The following is a 19,670-nucleotide window of genomic DNA, read 5'->3' as shown; positions in this document are numbered from 1 at the left end:
TGGATAATAACCGTTGAAAATTCAAGATATTGCAGAACTACTTTGAAACAACGGGGCACAAAAACAAGGGCTAACAAGTAGGAGGACAACAAATATCTAATTACTATAGTGACTTCCAATTGAAAGAAATTCATAAAATAAAAGGAAAACAAAAATAGAAAAATGAAGAAAAACATTCCCCAAATTGTTCTTCTAATACAATTTAAACTCAAACTAATTTGATATAGATAAAATTTGATTTGATCTCGTTCACTTTTAGTTTAATACAATATAACCCTATTTGATATAATGTGATCTAAGCTTAATATATTTACAGTTTTCAAAATAATAACTAGAAAATATCAAAAAATAAAATAATTAAAAACAATTAAATAATTAGAAACTTAAAAATACCCAATAAGTTAACTTATTGAGAATATTGAAAAAAAATCAAATTCAAAGTATGTACTTTAAATTTGAATCTCAATTAATTAAATGAGGACAAATGTAACATTTGAGAGCTGGATAGACATTGTCCGGCTTGGACATAATTAGTCAAAGTGAATCCAAAATGAAAGGGCGAGACTGGATTCGGCCATAATTTCCTTCTCACAAGCATCAGATCAAAGTTCCACGTCCACCTCAGATCACTCTTCACATGAAATTAATAGTTTTGCCAATGCGACAGGAGACTATAAATTTGGATACAAACAATTCATCTGCTAGATAGGAGCAGGCAGCGCAAAAGTTTGATCCAAAGGGACCTCTGGATATTTCGTAAGCACTCGGACGATAAGCTTTTTTAAGAGTGTATTCGTAGAGGAGTGAAGCCACCCTGACAGCATCCTTCACAAACAGCAGGAACATAAAAAAACCAGGGGCTTTAAAAACAGAGGGTTTGAGTCTCGGGGAAGAAGGCATGGGGCACGTGGGTTCCTCAGACGATGCTCTGCTCAAGGAATTCTTTGCCGAAGTTAGTGAAGTCGAAAGAGACAATGAGGTTAACAGGTCCGCTTTAATTTTAACCACAAATGTGTAGATTTTCGTTTTTCAATGGGTAGCTACAATTTATTTGTAAGCTTTGCTGTTTTATAAAAAATAATTCATTAGGGCTGCTTGTAATTCGGCAGGATTGTTGCGTGCTTCAAATTAAACCCCTTTGAGCATCTAAACCTATCTTTTGATTCAATCCCGGAGGATGTTAAGCGGCAATATCGCAAGGTACTTCTTTGGACTCGCATATTCTTAGATTTCTTTGGTCCTGTTCTATAATGAGAATTGAAAGCTTTGCAATGGGTATAATACGTGCTAAATTGAATGTAGGTTTTCTACTACGGCGACAAGTTTTCAGTTTTGTTTTGGCTGGATTGTTAAAAAGAAGCTTTTTAAAGTTGCTCTGTTAGTTTTTTAAAATTTCACAAGATATGTGTAGGCTTTAGCAAATGTAAGGAAGGAATTTTATTGGGCAATATGACTTCGCCAGACGCTCAGTTGGCACATGAGGCTCCCCTGTAGAAGCTCACGAGGGGGTTTCTTTCCATCAACTCTACACTGCTCGAATTTAGTATCTCTGGGTGTTAATCTCATGGCCAAGTTCAGCAGTAAACGAGTGTTACCAACATAAATCAACATGTTTTCAATGTAAATTGAGCACGGGCGTAGCCAAAGACCAGCCCTCTTGTTGACTGCTTGCACAAATTTTAGTACTCCACGCTCTCGTGACATGCCCTCGATTTCTGGGGCTGCAATTTGTTGTGTGTGGATTCGAACGCGGGTCAATCGTTTTTACTGGTGTTCATGTAGGCCGTTAAAGCACTTCTTTGACCTCACTGAGACATCACAGGGAGAAAAAAGAGAGAAGGTATATTCTTGCCCACAAATGGCAAAAGTGAATTGATCAGACTGAAAAATGCAGCAAGTTACCATAGCCAATTAGAAGCATGACAAAAGAAGTTAATCGCTACGAGGGAAGCATTCTAAATAAGATAAGAGGATCTAGATTCTAGACATACACTGGGAAGCCCTACAATAATCAAGATACACAAAAGCAATAAACTAAAATGTTTTCTGCGAAAGGAAGGTTCCTTGCTATAAATAGTCATTGACAGAGCTGCGAGAAAAGTGTTTATGGAGAAACAACATCAACTTGCATTGTGGACAGAAGCAGAAGAAGAAAAGATGTTCTCTTTGATCATCATAAAAGCGTGAATAACAGAGTCTGATAGTTCTTCTTAGGAGAATGGCTTCGGCCAACAATCAACACATTACATAGAAAACATTTTTTTTTTGAAACTCTTAACCATTTGTTAATGTTGCAAAATACAACGAAGAAATCTCGCACAAACCTTTAGTGTTCACTGAAGATTCTAAGTAGTTGTCAACTTACATACAACAAAATTGGGGAAAGTACAAAGAGTGCAAGAGAGAGGCATAAAAAGTTACCTCAAAATTCTCAAAAGTAGAAACGGCTGACTGGCAACACACAATAAGAGAGATAAGGAACAAGGAGCCTTTTTTAGGATGACGTTGATATGCTCTCTGGTACGTATTGAAATTGCTCTCAAGTGCTGGATCCGGTGTATTTACATCCAGCATATTGTTGTATAGTCTATAAATTATAGGACATTTTAATTAGAACATGATAAAAGCTTGGTCTTTGGTTTCTGGTTAGGTATGTTTCAACTGTGGTCTGGTAGTTGCCATTCTTTAATCTCAACCCTTTTCTATTCTTTCGTTCTGGTTTGTTACGAACTTTTGTTATATGTAAGAAATTAATTTGGAATATAACCATAGACTGGATAGTTGTTATTCTATGTGCAATGTTGATTATGGTCATAGATAAAATTTACACAAATAATGGTTTTTGTAAGGCGTTTTAGATTATTGTTTTCTTTTTTAAAGTAGCTGAATGTTTAAATTAAAAATCAATATTGCTTTTTCGTAAATCATTCTAATATAACATTGTACTAATTTAGTTTTTCTTGGTATACACCGATTTTTTAAATCAGCTATCGTTGTTGGTACATCCTGATAAATGCAAGCACCCAAAGGCACAGGAAGCATTTACAGGTATGAGGATACATTGATACATCCTGATAAATATTTCTTACTTTAATTCTCATTGAAATCAGACTGGCATTTTCATCATCGCAGTGTTTCCATTTTGCTATTCTTCATGGTGTTTGATGCCTTGGCACTGTATGCTTGATTGCATACAACTATGTTTGCAATTCAGATGGAGGATTTTATAGCATTTGTCTGATATATTTTAGATAAGGTACAATTCTCTGTAAAAACATTGAATTTTTCTCATACACAATACTCAATATGTTCGTAATAGTAAGGCAAAGAGGACTTGCTATCACAGGCCTTAAGATATTTTTCCCATTCTCCATCTTTTGAAATCTCAGATTTTCATTTCCCTTTTTTCCTTCTTTCTTATGTATGGTTGAAACATGGACCAAAATTTGGTTCAAACGGTCCCCATGAGGACATGGGCACTAATCATTGACATGCAATTTCCTATTATGCTAAGTAATTGGTAAAATATATGATGAAATTAACAAATGATCAAAGACATCATTGTAAAAAATGTTATAAATGTATAAAACAGAAATTTTCTAATAAGAAACTGAAGAAGATAGTAGAAATGATCTAATCTATCTAAATTAGATTATGTACAAAAGATGACCATTAAAGTAATAAAAAAATATTATTCTAATACACTCCCTTAATGGTCAATCGGTCCACCACACCAAGTTGTCCCCCAAATTTAACAAACTTAGCTGGACTAAAAGGCTTTGTGAGAATGTCTGCAGTCTGATTTGCTGTTGGAACGTACTACAAGTGAACTGTCCTGCCCCATCTTCCACCAATTGCCGAATGTAATGACAATGAATGTCCACATGTTTGGTTCTTTTGTGGAATATTGGGTTCTTGGCAAGTTTGGGAACTCCCTAGTTTTCAGAGAGCAAGGGAGTCGGGCCTACTTCAGATAAATGCATATTCACAAGAATCTGACAAAGCCAAACTGCCTTAAAATCTCCTTGATACTTTGCTTCTGTGGAGGAGACTGAGACTACATGTTGCTTCTTACTAGTCCATGTGATTGCACCAGATCCCAAACTGGACACATGTCCAAAAGTTGATGTACCAAATATGAATTTGTAAACCCATTGAGTCTAGAATCATGACTCCTAGTGTAAAGAAGTCCAAAGAAGTCCATAATTAAATTTGCCCTTCACATAATGCAACGCACGCTTTGTTGCTACCCAATGATCAACCTGGGGACTGTCATGAAGTGAAATAGATGAGATCGCCCACTAGTTGCTTATAAGTGGTTTCATCAACAAGAGGAGAGGCAGACTTGGCTGGCAACTTCAAATCTTTCTCTATAGGTGTGAAAGCAGGTTTACAATCTTACATATGAAACTTGTCAAGCAAGTTCCTGGCACACTTAACCTGAGAAATAAAAATGCTACCATTACTCCACCAAACCTAAACACCTAAACAATAATGGAGAATTTCTAGCATCAATGTTTCGGGTGACACTCTGTGACCCACATGAGGATGAGAGAGTGCAAGATAAAATATAAGATGCAGAACAAAGCCTCACCTCAAGCTAAAAAAGAAGAAAGGGAGGACACAAAAAGTGAGGAAACAAATCAAACCAAATAAAGAAAAACCAAGAAAAGAAAAAGAAACTAAACAAAAAGCTCTATATAAATAGATATAACTATATATAGCTAACAATGTCTATATGTATATAGTAATGTGTGTACATAGATACACAGCCAATATATATAACAAATACATAAACTTACTATAAGAAAACACAAACAAGGAACCAAAACATACTATATATATACACTCAAAAATGACATAATATATAACATATATAAATATCTAAAAAATTGTATACTATAATTTAGAATCTATATAGTTAGAAACATTTAGGGAGAGGGATACACACACACACACGCATATACATACATATATGTATATGTATGTATGTATATACATATACATATGTATATGTATATGTACATATATATACGTACATACATATATATGTATGTATGTATGTACATACATACATACATACATACATACATACCTCATACATACATACATACATACATACATACCTCATACATACACATACATACATACATACATACCTCATACATCCATACATACATACATACCTCATACATACATACATACATATGTATGTATGTATATGTATATACATACATACATATATATGTATGTATGTATATATGTACATATACATATACATATATATATATACATACATATATAGATATATATGTATATGTACATATATATACAGACATACATATATATATATAATGTATGTATATATATGTATAGCTATATGTACATTATACATATATATACATATACATTCATACATACATATATATATGTATGTATGTATGTACTATGTATGTACATACATACATACATATATATATGTATGTATGAATGTATATGTATATATATATGTACATATAGCTATACATATATATACATACATTATATATATATATGTATGTATGTATATATATGTACATATACATATATGTATGTATGTATGTATAGCTATATATGTATATATGTATGTATGTATGTATGTATATGTACATGTACATATACATATATGTATGTATGTATGTATGTATGTATGGCAAAAGGACTACAAACAAAAAAAGAGTAAAGGACCGAAAAAGACAAATATATATATATATATATATATATATATATATATATATATATATATATATATATATATATATATATATATATATGTATATATGGCAAAAGGACTACAAACAAAAAATAGAGTAGAGGACCGAAAAAGAAAAAATATAGTATATACATATATACTACTATCTAATATATTAAATAGTATGGCAAAAGGGCAACAAACAAAAAAATAGTTAAGGACCGAAAAAGACAAAAATATAGTATATGCATGTATACTACTATCTAATATATTAAATAGTATATATATATATATATATATATATATATATATTAGAGTTTAATGACAAACAACACAACAAACAAAAAAAGGAAGAGAGAAGGATAGGATTAATATATAAAAATAACAAATTAAAATAAATATAAAAGTAAAAATGAATACCCATACATAAATGTAAATATGCATACATATATGCCTATAAATGTATACACAAAAAATGTATACATAAACAAAAAAAAATGTTAATAAATATGAAATAAAAAAGGACATGAGAAAATACAATAAAATTATCAATAACTCACACAAAGTCTACATGAAAAAAACAGAAGGAAGCAAAAAATATAGGGAAGGCACAAAAAGAGCTTAGACATGACCATAATAACAAGACAAAAATGCATTTGCTAATGTGTTGTGGGAGAAAGCGTGCAAGGGATGAAAAGAGGGAGAGCCACCACCCACCAATTAGGGAAAAAATCAAATTGTGGGGGGGGGGGGATAAAACTAAAACAGGAAAGCACACACAAAAAAGAGAGAACCAAGGACACAACAAGGAGCACCAAGGGGACAAAGAGATAGAGCCAAGATAAAAGTGATGGGGGAGGGGGCACGGGAAAGAGACACAAAGATATAGTGAAGCCACTATAATCATAATTCATTTGGAAAGTCACAACCTTTCATAATCATAATCCATTTGAAGAGTCACAACCCTTCATAATTATAATCCTTTTGAAAAGTCACAACCCTTCATATTTACAACCCTTTCAAAAAGTCACATCCTTCCATCATTGTCGCCTTTCCAAAAATTCACTACCTCATTTTCTTTGCATTCCTTTCCTCTTCTATTAATCCTTTTTAACTCCTCTTCCCCCCTTTATTTTTCAAATGAACTCTCCTTCCTCTTATATCTAATTTTGAAGGAGTCACATCTCTTTATTACATATCTCTTCACCTTTCATTAGAGTTAGTTAATTTGTATTATGTTTTATTATATTATTTCTTTACTTATTTATTTTCTGCTTTTTTTTTGATAGGTAAAATTATTGGTATTATATTGATATTAAAGAGAGATTACAATATTTGCTGTATGGCCATATACCTTACTGTCATAAATCTACCCGTTCCATGGCCATACATATGACATTACAAAAATGTCAGAGTATTAATACTCTGCCAAAAGCCTAGACCTCCCAATCCAGATACCAAAAACCATAGACTAACAAAACTAAAGATGCCCACATGCAAACGCCGTTATCTCTACTATCATCTGATGCTACTCCTTAAACTAGCGCACTGCTTCCTCACATGTGAACGTTGGCGTTGAGTGATTATCCATCACCAAAATCCCCTGCCTCACCCAACGACACTTAGAACTGTCATCCCTTTGTTCTTCAAGCAACGAGGCATCCACCTAGACTCCCTTTGATGTGGAAGCTACCCCCTCTTGTTGATTCTTCTTCACTAGTTAGTGATGCAATGGTTGCCCTGGAGGGAGCGTGCTCTTTCTCGGTGTAGCCTTCATGAACCCTCGCTTGCTCTTAGCCGACACCCAAATTTGCCCAAGCAGAAAATTCACAATCTTTCTCCAACCCTGCTCTGCCTTTGGGAGATGCACTCCTTGTGGATTTGCAGAGGACCACACTACCAATGGCTAGACAGATGATTCCCCACCACTAGCCAGTCTCCAAGGCTCCGCTCTCATCTCTACACCCACACCCAAGACAACATGTTTAATAATATCCTCCAGCTCTGAAAGCCACTGCATATCCACACAAGCAACAACTACACATTGAACCTCCTCCTTTGTTTCCTCCCCCATTAGTGCCAACGCCAAAAACAAAGACGACATGTCCAGGTTCGATCGCCGCTTCCAATATGCATCCAGGCACTTCGACCCAAACATTTGCTAACTCCCTCCAAGAAATCCAGATCATCAAACACAAATATGTTCTTAAGGTGTCGAACAGTGATCTGATTCTCAGAGCCTAAAGCAATATTAGCCTCCATTTTTGTCGCCTTTGAAAAATTCTGAGTTTGGCTTGTTGTCTACCTGAATTTAATGTGCTTGAAACTATTTGGAAACAAGCTAATGTCGGCATAACAAAAAATGATTTCACACAAGCTGACATGCGCGGAGGATTGGGATCTCTGTATGCCGTAAAATGATAAATGCCAATCAGGGGAAGGAGTCATGATGCCTTCTCCAAAAAAATTGGCCAAGATGTAAATGTATTAACTTGTAACGTTGGCCAAGGCAAAAATGTTTTTCTCTCTTTAATATAATACAAGGTATCGCAAGTCCTCAAAAATTTCATTCTGAGTGCCCATTGCCGCATTTGCACTCATGTTAGCCAACATGTCTGCTACCCTATTCGCTTCTTGGAATGTATGGAAAACCTTGAAGTCTTCAAATTCCATTAGTAAACCTTTGATCTGCTGAATATATTTATCAAGTGCCAAGCCTCCATCTTCCCTTTCTTAATGCCATTTATGATAATCTCCGAGTCTTCTTCCAAATGGACTCTTCTAATGCCCAATTTGGTTCCTAAGACAAGAGCCTCTTTCATTGCATAACATTCAGCCATATTAGTCGTGCTATCATGCAAACGTTTTGCCATGAAGGCAAGAGTATTGCCCTTGTAATCTCTTGCTACACAACCACACCCCAAGACCCTCGTGTTTCCCCTAGCCACTCCGTCGAAATTAATTTTAACCCATCCTTCCTTTGGTCGTGTCTAGCAAGCCTTTCCCCTATTTACCAAGCCCATAAACGGGCCTTTATTTTATGCTTATTATCATTTATTATTTAATGCTATTTAGAAAGGTAACGTACTTTGTACAATAGTGTCTCTTGTAGTTATTTTATTTATTTTATATTTCATTTAATTATTATTTATATTATAATAATAATATATTATTATTTCTTGTTTTTTGATATTCCAATATTAATTGTAATATGTAATTTTATTATCATTATTTATTTAATTATTATTAAAATTCTATCTTAAAATAGGGATAGGACATAAAACCCAGTGGAATTTTTGTTTAAGGGAAAAAATGATGAAAACTAATAAAAAATACCTTTATCAAGAAAAATAGGAGATTTCGTGTGTTAAACGACAACAAACAACATTCAAGAAAATGCGAAAACTATTAGAGTAAAATCTCTCTAATTTTGTTTCTCTCTCTCTTTCGTAGATTTACTTCTATTTCTAATGGTCACTCTTCTTCTATGTTCCCATATTTTCCCTCTATTCAATATGGGAACTTTCTCTTTCTCTGTTCAAAATATTTCGATTTCTCTCTATTTGTTTGTTTTAGAAACATTCTTGTGTATACTTGTATATATAGATCATTTATGATCTCTGTTTAATAGCACATTCATTATTTTACCCAAAGTAACTCGGCTCGGACTCGGCTCGGACTCGACAGGGGTAACTCAACTCTAACCTGGCTTGGACTCGGCAGGGGTAACTCGATTCGTGACCTGGCTTGGAACGGGCAAGGGTAACTCAACTTGTGACCTGGCTCAGACTTGCTTGTGACTCGGCAGTGACTTGGTAAAGTGATAAAGCCCTTGAAATTTGGAGATTTTTTTGGATTTAAATTAATTCCATGCACCCATTATTGAATAAATATTAAAGACACAATAACATCATAAAATAGAAGGTAATTTGATCACATACATAACAGATATCGATTACATAACTACAAAGGCAAAAAAATTAAAAATCAGTTGAGTCGCCTAGGCGAGTCAGCCGAGTCACCTTGTCGAGTTAGCTCAGTTGACCCACTGAGCTAGGGTCACGGGTCATTTTGACCTAGCTGAGGTAACTTGACTTGCCGACTCAAAGGACTCGCCCGACTTGTGGCGAGTCTCATAACTCTGATTTTACTGTAATATGGTAAGAGAGCTATTTTTTTTCGAAAAATAATAATTTCATTATTGAAAATTTTTGATTTGTTTTTTTTGAAATAGGTTTTGAAAATCTTTAATTTCTTTATGAAATTTTTAGACTCGAAAGATTTTCAACATCCTTTGCCTGGGCGTGTTCAAAATTTTTGTTTGTAGGGATATTTTCTAATATCTGTCTAGGGTTTCTGTAATTTTTTTCTCTAGGCAGCTTTTCTTCTACAACTCGTGCATCATCTACTTTTCCCCAGCGTTCGCAACCAACTTCCTCTAGAAAACGTCTGACTTTTTGATTTTTTGGCTTGCACTTGGCTTTTTTTTCTGAGCCTGTTTTTCGGCAATACTGTGTCCTTTTCTTGGGGGCATTTTCGACTTTTTTTTCTACACATCTTTAGCAAAGGGTGATGTCTAGGGTTTTTACAACCCTCTGTTATTGATTTCCGACTTGAACAATTTCATTTTCCACCATTTTTGCAATCAAATCTGCCATTTTTTTGTTTTTTTTTCTAAATTGGCTAGGGTTGCTTTCGAAACTCTCCTTTTCCGTGCCGCTGTAATTTCTTTTGTAGATTCTTGGTGGGTTTTTGCGGATCTCAATTGGGTCAGTCTTTGTTTTTTGGGGTGCATCATTTTTTGTGCCTCAATTTTTGAATCGGTAGATATAGAACCTAATTTGTGATTCTTTTTGAGTTTTTTGAGCTCTCTTCTATGTTCCTTTCATTTCTTTTGGGCCTTCCATCAATCTGCCTTGAAGTTCGTAGCTTTTTAGATTTTCACAATTTTTTTGCATAAAAAATGTGTCATGGCATCTCCCACCAATCTTCTCTTGGAAGGCAGTCAACGATTCAACGATAATAACTACAATACTTGGAAGCAGAGAATGATGATGATCTTCGAGTACTGTTGCCTTGAGGCACTTGTTTTGGGTAGTGACAATTGTCCTCCTACTGTCAATGCTACCACAGACCAATATTGCTGAACATATAGAGCGGATTTCCTTGCAAATTTTTTGTTTTGAAGTTAGATTGACCATTAAGGGAGGGTATTAGAGTAAAATCTCTCTTATTTTGTTTCTCTCTCTCAATCGTAGATTTACTTCTATTTCTAATGGTCACTCTTCTTCTATGTTTCCATATTCTCTCTCTATTCAATATGACAACTTTCTCTTTCTATCTTCAAAATGTTTCTATTTCTCTCTATTTGTTCGTTATAGAAACATTCTTATGTATACTTGTATATAGAGATCATGTATGATCTCTGTTTAATAACACAGTCATTATTTTGCCATAATAAATACATGCAACAAACATGCAAGTACATGTAACATGTAACAAATAGAAAGTATATGCAACCTTTGAAAATGAGACGTTTTTTCTCCAACTAGGAAAATATGTAATAAAAAGCCTCAATCGGGGTTGGAAGTTTTTACAAATATCTTCGAAGATGAATCACAAAATTTTCATAAAATACCTCCAATGATTGTTATTTTAAAAAGTTGAAAAACAAATTTCTGGGAAAAAATTCCAGTTCAAAAGAGGATCAAATTTTTGCCAAATTTTATGGAATCCCATCAACCTGCTATGATATCATGTTATGGTAGACTGATGTATTAAACACAAGAGATGAAAACACCTTATACAAATTTTCAAATACGATGTTTCTCAAAGAAACAATCGTGAACTAAAGACACAAATAGAAACTGCCTAATAAACTAAAGACTAAGATGACCATTAAACAACATTACAATATTCCTTATACTTACTTGGAAAGGATGATATTTAGGAATATCTAACAAGTTTTTGCATACCCCAACCACTTTTAGAGTTGGTCATCTTGCATCTTGTGAGTACCAAGTGTGATTTCTATTTGTGGAAGTTTCTTAGTGCATGGAATGGCAAAACTGTCGGACACTATAACAGTTGAATCCATGGAAATCTTTTGTTTGCAACCCTATTGCAGCAGCGAACTGTTCATCAATGAAGTTATAGTGCTTGAGTGACGTAGAGCTTTGACCCGGGCCTGTCGTAAGACATTTGATGGCCACAATTCTGTGAATCAGTAAGGGTTTCATGTTTCTTAGTGATTTATGTGATAGGATGTCTTCATAATACTTTGTATAATTCTATATAATAGCTTTCTAGTTTCAACTCGGACTTATTCTTTGCCATATTTTTTGCATGAGTTTAATATTGAGTTTGATGAATGTGACTACATTTCAAGGCATTAGTAAAGTTTTGTAATGATCTCTCTAAGTTTTATACAAGGATGAATGCAGCTCTATGTTGGATTAGTAAGCATGCCTTGTTCTTATTTCATGTATATGATGCATATAAATTGCTAGATCGTCAAACTTTTAGTTTTATTTCTTTTCCTTGCAGTAAGTTGTGATTCTGATCCCCAATAGATTGGAATCGATCTTTGTATCTGGTGATGTGATCATCCACACTTTAAATAACAGATCATTCGCCACCTTTTTAGTAGTAGTAGTAGATTTATACAATTAATAATTCTAGCAGTTACCCTGGGAAACAGCACTTGTGAAGTACATCAATTTGTTTAGCCCTGCGAATCATGTCAATCTGCCTACATATTGCACTTCTTGTAATGATGCATCTACTGGCCATATAAGATGTCATTGAAGTGTTAGTTTAAACCAAGTAGCACCCTTTGGGGTTTGGACCATCATTGAATACAAATGTAATAATCTAGCTTTGCTGTGTCTTTCAATGTTCCAATCTTGTTTGAGATGCCTATCCTCACTGGTGCAGATGAAGGAGATCCATGGTTCCACAATTGTACCTTTTTCTACTAGCAAGGGAGCTTTGGGTAGTGGGAAGCCTCTCCCTAGCGCCACACAATTCAGGGTGGAGCTAAGCCCACAAAAAGGTATTTGCTTGGAACTTTAACCATCACATCAACCTCCTCTTCCTCTACTCCCAAATCTAGTAATCTCAAAGATCATTGGCATAATATTGGAGTTTGCTTCCTTGAGAGCCTAATTACTTTTGTTAACACCAAAGATTCTCAATCCATTTTACAAAATTTCATGCTGAATTTATATCAATACTTTGTCATTCATCTTGCAGATTTGCTGCTAATCCAAAAATTTGTGAAACCCCTAAAAAGGTGGCTCTGTCGTATTCCTATCATTTTTCACAACCAAATAATTTTCTCACCCTTTATTAGAGAAATCAATAAAATCATCATTTTCATTGGAGGGTTTTGAAAGTCTTCATCTTTGTCATGCTCCTTTAATGTACGTTGCTTTTTGAAATGTTTGATTTTGGTACAATTTTACCTTCTCAATTTTTAGTTGTTACTAGACTTTCTTTTGGATTTAGATCCTTCTTTGCGTCCTTCCTTTTCCCTCCTTTTCTTTGGTCTTCTTCTCATCACGAGAGCATCGTTTTCACCACTGTCCACATACTTTCTTTTCACTAACCATAGAAGCAAATATCATTCTTGGGAATTTCTTGGCATCCCAAAGGATGGAGATATTTTTACTTACAATTGAGATTGTCCTAATTACGTAGAGAGTGCTTATCAATTTGAATATGGATTTTTCCATGGTTACCTAGAGATCTGTTTCCCACCCCTAAGACTTGTCTTGAAGACAGTGACACATCTCTAGTACCAGAGACACACATGGATCTTAGGGCAAAATGCCTCAAAAGGAAAAAAAAGATAGAAGGCAAATAAATAAAATAAGCCTGCACAATGTTTCATGCTGATATTTGGGATGATACAAAAATCCATGCAAAGTTGTAGTGATTGGATCTACTAGTAGTGTAGACTTTTTGAGGGGGACATGTACAGTTGTGTGACTGATTTACTAAATCGTAATGTTCTAAAGAGAAATTGTCTTTACTATTCGTGTGACTGATTTGCTTTTCTTTTTTTCAAAGTTCTATGCTATGATATTTTCTGGAAATTATTAAATTCTATAAAAAAATATGGTGTCGCCAAGTACCAAGCACCCCCTAGTTTCCCATTTTTAAAAATTAGCCCTAGCTAGTTCTGAAATGATGTTTCAGTCTATCATATACCAAATTGAAATACTTGACCATAACAACAACACAAACTAAAACAATTGAACATTCAACATAGTCATAGTACATACCCATAGTAACATTCAAAAATCAAAATTCATATTGAAATTCAAGTACCCGTCCCAGCAGTAGCGTGGATGCAAAAACGGTGGAGGTGAGGGTACTTGGGTACTCCAACTACTGTGTGCGCTGATGTCTCTAGGATGGGTACTTTGAGGTTTTGTGGGGGTGAAGTCCTTGGGATTCACAAAAATCTCCTTAGCCTCTTCAAATGCCTTTAGTTTGCTGTAGTTGCAACATTCATGCCTGACATTTCAGGAGAACAATGTCCTGTCTTAATGATGATTCATATTAATTGTTTTGATCAACAATATTTTTCTAAAATTTTGACAACAGTATCCATGCCCATATTAATTGATACGCAGTACTAATAAGGATAGTACTGAACACTTTACTGAAAAAAATGTATAGACCACAATAATGATAGAATGCTGCTGATCAGATATCACAAGAAGATTACTTATCACAAAAAGAGTTATGTCAAAATAACATCGGGTTTTAAATTGCTTTTCCTTTGCTGAGTTACGTGGCACCTCTTGCTGGCTGTCTGGTGTTTTTGACCTTATTGGCTTTGCTGTTTAGTAAGTTATTTTCTGACTGTAACCTATATTGTTGCTTTTTGGATATTTCCTTCATCTCTGATTGGATGTTAATAGCCTTCTCTGTGGTTATTAACTTATTGATGAATATTCATTTCCATTTCTTTGATCTATTTGATATCTTGATCCTCTGATGTAGCTGCTGACTGTCTCATAACTGCTGAATAGGTTGCTTTAAGTCTGTTGTTCCCACTCCTCCATTCTGTTCGATGCCTCTTACCTTTGTCCTCTTCTCCTATTTGTACCTGTATATTTTATGTTGGTATCTTAGTTCTATATTAATACAAAATTATATGTGTGTATATATATATTCTGATCAAATATTATAATCAGAATATATATATATATATATATATATATACAGTCTGATAATAATATTTGATATTTATATTGAATGGTATTTAATATATGCTTCAGATTTTATATAATTTAGATTATATATTTTTCAATATTTCAGCTTTATATTGTAATATTAATGTATAAATTGAATCAAATTTTGTTATGGTATTTAAATATGTTACAATATATATGTTTTCTTTGATCGGTAAAAGGCAAATGCCCTGTTATATATATATTATTTACATGTTAGCCCCATTCAAAGTGCGGGCACTGGGGGAAAAAGAACAGGGAGAAAATCCTCGGTGTAGCCCAGGACGTTAGTCCTGTTATTGGATATTACAAGTGCCCCTTAAATCTTCAGAAGGCATACCTTCTTATTACAAAAGATAGAGTTTAAACATTAAACCCTTGCCAAGGGTGATTAGAAGATGAATCTTCTTTACATCGGCCTTATTTATGAGTTTGAAATTACATTTACTCTGTTTAAACCATGTGTCTTAAAAGGGCATACCTTGTTTTACAATTTACAATTTTCCTCAATTGTTTTATCTTCTTAATATGCTTCATATTCTTCCATCTTTGTCCAACCTTAGTCTAATTTGTCCTCTTGATGTATACTCCCCTGTACTTAAAAATAATCTTCATAATCTTGAACCCAGTTAGTATAGTGCAATTCATTCTAGTGCTCTTCATTATTTAAGTGGTGAAGTTGCTTATACAGTTTGCAACATAGTTAGTGTCGGATAATTTAATCCAGATTAACAATTGTATAAAAGCACAATAAACAGTTACTACAAACTTAACAATAACAAAGTAAGCATTCCTAAAGAGATATGCGGAGATGTATAATATGCATAACTAATATCATATCCTTAGCTGTGTTTTCTGGGTAGATTGTGTTACAATTTTTGCATCAACGTTTCAGATCACACTCTGTGATCCATCATCAGGATGAGAGAGCTGAAGGAAAAAAGAAAGAAGCATGTTGGGATCAATCCTCTAGGTGGGGTAAATCAAAGGACTGACAGTGGTGAGGAAGCAACCTCAGTTTCCAGTACAGCCAAAGTCTAGGCACCGACCACAGTCATGATGGCTGGAAAAGGGGTGACAAAAATAAACCAGAAAGTATATGGGGTCCAAACATAAAGAGAAATTTCATCTACCAACATAATTATACTTTAGTCAGTGTCCGATTGTTTTGCAAAGACTCGATTATTAACTAAATCCCACTGTATGTCAGTATGCTGTTATTGAAGATATTTAGATCACCTTATGTTTATCAATTTCCATATCTCATCAGATAATTAGGTTCAATTATATTTCCTTACTTATTGTGATGGAAGTTAAAAAGATATATTTACTCTACTAGTAATAATATAAACAACTCTGGCTGAGAACAATGAAAGTAAGTTTGAATAAATCTGTCCATAATCTATTATCATTTTGATATTGAGTAGGTACGGATAAGAGTTTAAAAAAAATTCCCTTTTAGTGAGTTGTTTCCATAATATACCCATATCTAAACAATAAGGAAGGGCCAGTTCGATATGGGGACCTATTTGAGGGCATACGATAGGCTTGACACAACGATAACAGACCAGACCAATATCTACAAACTTATGCGAGTCATTCCAAATTCAAATTACTATAAATATAATGCAGCCGATTGAACATAAGCTAAAGTCAACCAAAAAGGATCCAGTCAGAATCTTAAAGGGCGATGAACAATATCTAGAAACAAAGAAGCTGAGGAACAGGGGAAACGGGGGAATAAGCTTCGATCACAGGGTAGCACAGGTTAAAGAGTGATCTAGACAATCAACATTGACAGCTAAAGGGTTTGAATGTCTCTAGGACCTTACAACAATTACACTGATCAACAACCATCATACCACTGATAACATTGGGTCAGAATACTAATATTGGGCACAATTTACATCGGGTTAAAGTAGTGATCCCGATTTAAGAAAGAAATGTTATATAATACCTGTTGATTGCTCTAAAACCTGTCAATAATTCAACTATGCTGATAGGAATGTAAAGTATTATTCATTCCAGATTTAAAGCTTTAATGGTTAATGTTTACTATCATATATATTGCCAGAGCGATCTACTTTGATAGTTGGGAATATGGGTTATAAAAGAAATTGCAGAACCTTATGAAGATATACTTTTCAAGATAAAGCAGAACCTTAAAATTTCCATTATAAAAAACTCTTCATTATGTATATAACAGTTGCATACATATAAGGACCTGTATATTTCGAATCCATATCGTAATAGACCAACAAAAAGGAGTCTGAGAACAGTTGTAGGGAGATTATATATATTTTTGTTTCACCAGTGAGACACAATCAAAATGAACAAGGTACCTGACAGGAGATATTGGATACTAAGCTGACAAATGAGACCTAGAATAAACAGCTATAAACAATATAATATATATGACAGAATAAGAAGCCATACCAACTGTATAGAGCCTAACAGACAAAACCCAACTACAAAACAACCGACAACAAAGGTGAACCAATGCCTAAATTATGGAGACTGCATAACGATAATTTCTGCATCCAGATCAGTGGCAACAGGCACACCTACTGAATGCTCTCCAGCAAGCTTGGGCAGATTAGAAGGCTTTGACCTGCTCGACGTGCTGAGATTTGGCAGGATGAACTTGAAGTTGGAATGCTCATGAAGATCCAGGTTAGCAGGGATGCTGAAACCAGACTTTTTGAGAAAATCCTCCAGCCAAACAACATTCTCCTCTCGCACCAGCACAGGAAAAGTTGAATATTCAACTCCATTTCAGGCAAGACACACTCGAAATCAAAGGGTCCCTAACTGTTAGAATTGGTCGTCTAATGACATTGGCAAGTTTCAGGCTTCCCACAGGGGCTGTCATATATTCTTATGGGAATGGGATCTCCAATCTGCGGTTAATGCTAAAGACAGCATTATGCAATCCCTTCAACCATGTGCTATAAAAAATGGCTTCACATAAGTAGATTGTATCCCATTGATTCACTTTGGCACGGAGGAGGCAAGCTATGAAGGAGCCAATGACCTCGCTGTTAGACCTCCATGTATAATAGTTAAAGTGCTTTTCTCCTAGCACTCGTCTTACTGCAAGCCGAGCCATGTCGTCTACGTCCTTGAGGATTCTACACCACCTTTCTGGTTTAATAGGACCCAAGAACAACACAGTTTGTTCTTCAAATGAATGGAAAAGGGTAATGGCTGTCTCTGTTCTCAACAGGACGTGGTGGCAATACAGACCTTGAGATGCTAACTTTAAATGAGAAGGTAGTCTGTAAAAACCCAGAAAGATCGAGAAGCCACCAGAAATCATATTGGGGCCGAGGTAGCCTGATGTAATTAATCGTCATTAAGGGCTGCTAACCTTTTTTTAATGATTATCCTATTTCCCCTATAATGAGGGAGACAGGGCTCACGAGAAAGTATATAAAATTAAGTGAAAGATAGGCTCCATCTCGCTCTCCCCTTAATCCATATGGCTACACACCCAGTTAATAATGATAACTAATGTTATACAATATTAAAACTAACTCACAACTGATCTAAAATTAATAAAGGTGATAGTCTAGAGCCAATCGTGTTTAGAGAATTGTAATGTACTCCTAATTCCCAAAGTGGTGTAAAGAGATAATACGAGATCTTTCAAGATGTGACATTGGCATGATAAACCATGTCTGAGAATTGAAGGGTGATTAATAGATATGTGCTGATTAAATACACGCTGCTTCTAGGGTACTCGACAGTTTAGGGATCAGAAAGTCATCATGAAATCCTTTTGATCTAGATTATAAATCCCTTATCCTATTTGTAAATGTTAATATGCTTATATTGCATTAGAAATATACTTAATAACTGTATCAGCTGAAAAAGATGCCTCATTTTGGCATGAGTCGATTGGATGGTGATAGAATTTAACTTAAATATCTGGTGCTTGAATTCATGCTTTGCAGTTTGCAATCATTTCAATATGCACATGATCTCTCTATCTGCATACAAAAATGTTCATTCACAAATAACGTCTTAGGTGATTCTGGCTTTTAGAGGCGTGTCTATCATTTTATGGCCTGCTGATTGCATCCGCAAATTATTTTCTTATGTTTTCCTATTTATCATTTATAGGAAGAATTGAATCTATTATTGTTTTTTCCTTCCCTCACGCTGGCAGGAGCATGCTTTGATACAAATTGTTATGTGCCTTGGCAGGACATTAATTTGTTAATTTAAAATTCTCCATTCAATTGAATCTATTATTGTTTTCTCCTTCCCTCACGCTGGCAGGAGCATGCTTTGATACAAATTGTTATGTCCCTTGGCAGGACATTAATTTGTTAATTTAAAATTCTCCATTCAAACTTTCTGCAGATTGATTTTATATATATATTCTCCGTATATCCTCAGAATAAAAAAGAATGATACTTTCTATATCACCATTTTGAATTGGTGTGTAATAGATTTAATTAGTTCTCTCGTGTATTATTATTTTAATAATATATTAACAATTTATAATAAAAAATATTATCTATCTTTAATAATTAATCTGGTATTAAACAACCCATTAATATATAATTTTTGACATAAATAATATTGTTTATTATAATATTTAACTAATTTAACTATTCTATATTCTGAATACATTTTATTTGTCATTATAATTGTTTCATTATTTATATTACAACTACATTATTCTT

General features: G+C 34.3%; 1 protein-coding gene across 1 annotated transcript in view; it reads left to right on the top strand.

The window, feature by feature from the left end:
* The first annotated feature begins 703 nt into the window (after positions 1-703).
* The window catches only part of LOC149548480 (Chaperone DnaJ-domain superfamily protein), an 87,198-nt gene continuing 68,231 nt past the window's right edge, over positions 704-19,670 (top strand). Inside the window, exons 1-3 of the mRNA XM_089792536.1 lie at positions 704-987; positions 1,110-1,200; positions 2,988-3,048. Of these exons, the coding sequence (XP_089648662.1) occupies positions 899-987; positions 1,110-1,200; positions 2,988-3,048 (241 nt within the window). The 5' untranslated portion in view covers positions 704-898. The remainder of the gene's footprint in view (positions 988-1,109; positions 1,201-2,987; positions 3,049-19,670) is intronic.

Source organism: Cupressus sempervirens, chromosome 7, assembly GCF_028749045.1.
Source record: "Cupressus sempervirens isolate cs-2001-9-10 chromosome 7, ASM2874904v1, whole genome shotgun sequence".
NCBI lineage: Eukaryota > Viridiplantae > Streptophyta > Pinopsida > Cupressales > Cupressaceae > Cupressus > Cupressus sempervirens.
The sequence above is the reverse complement of the archived record's forward strand: the minus strand, read 5'-3'. Positions and strand labels throughout refer to the sequence as shown.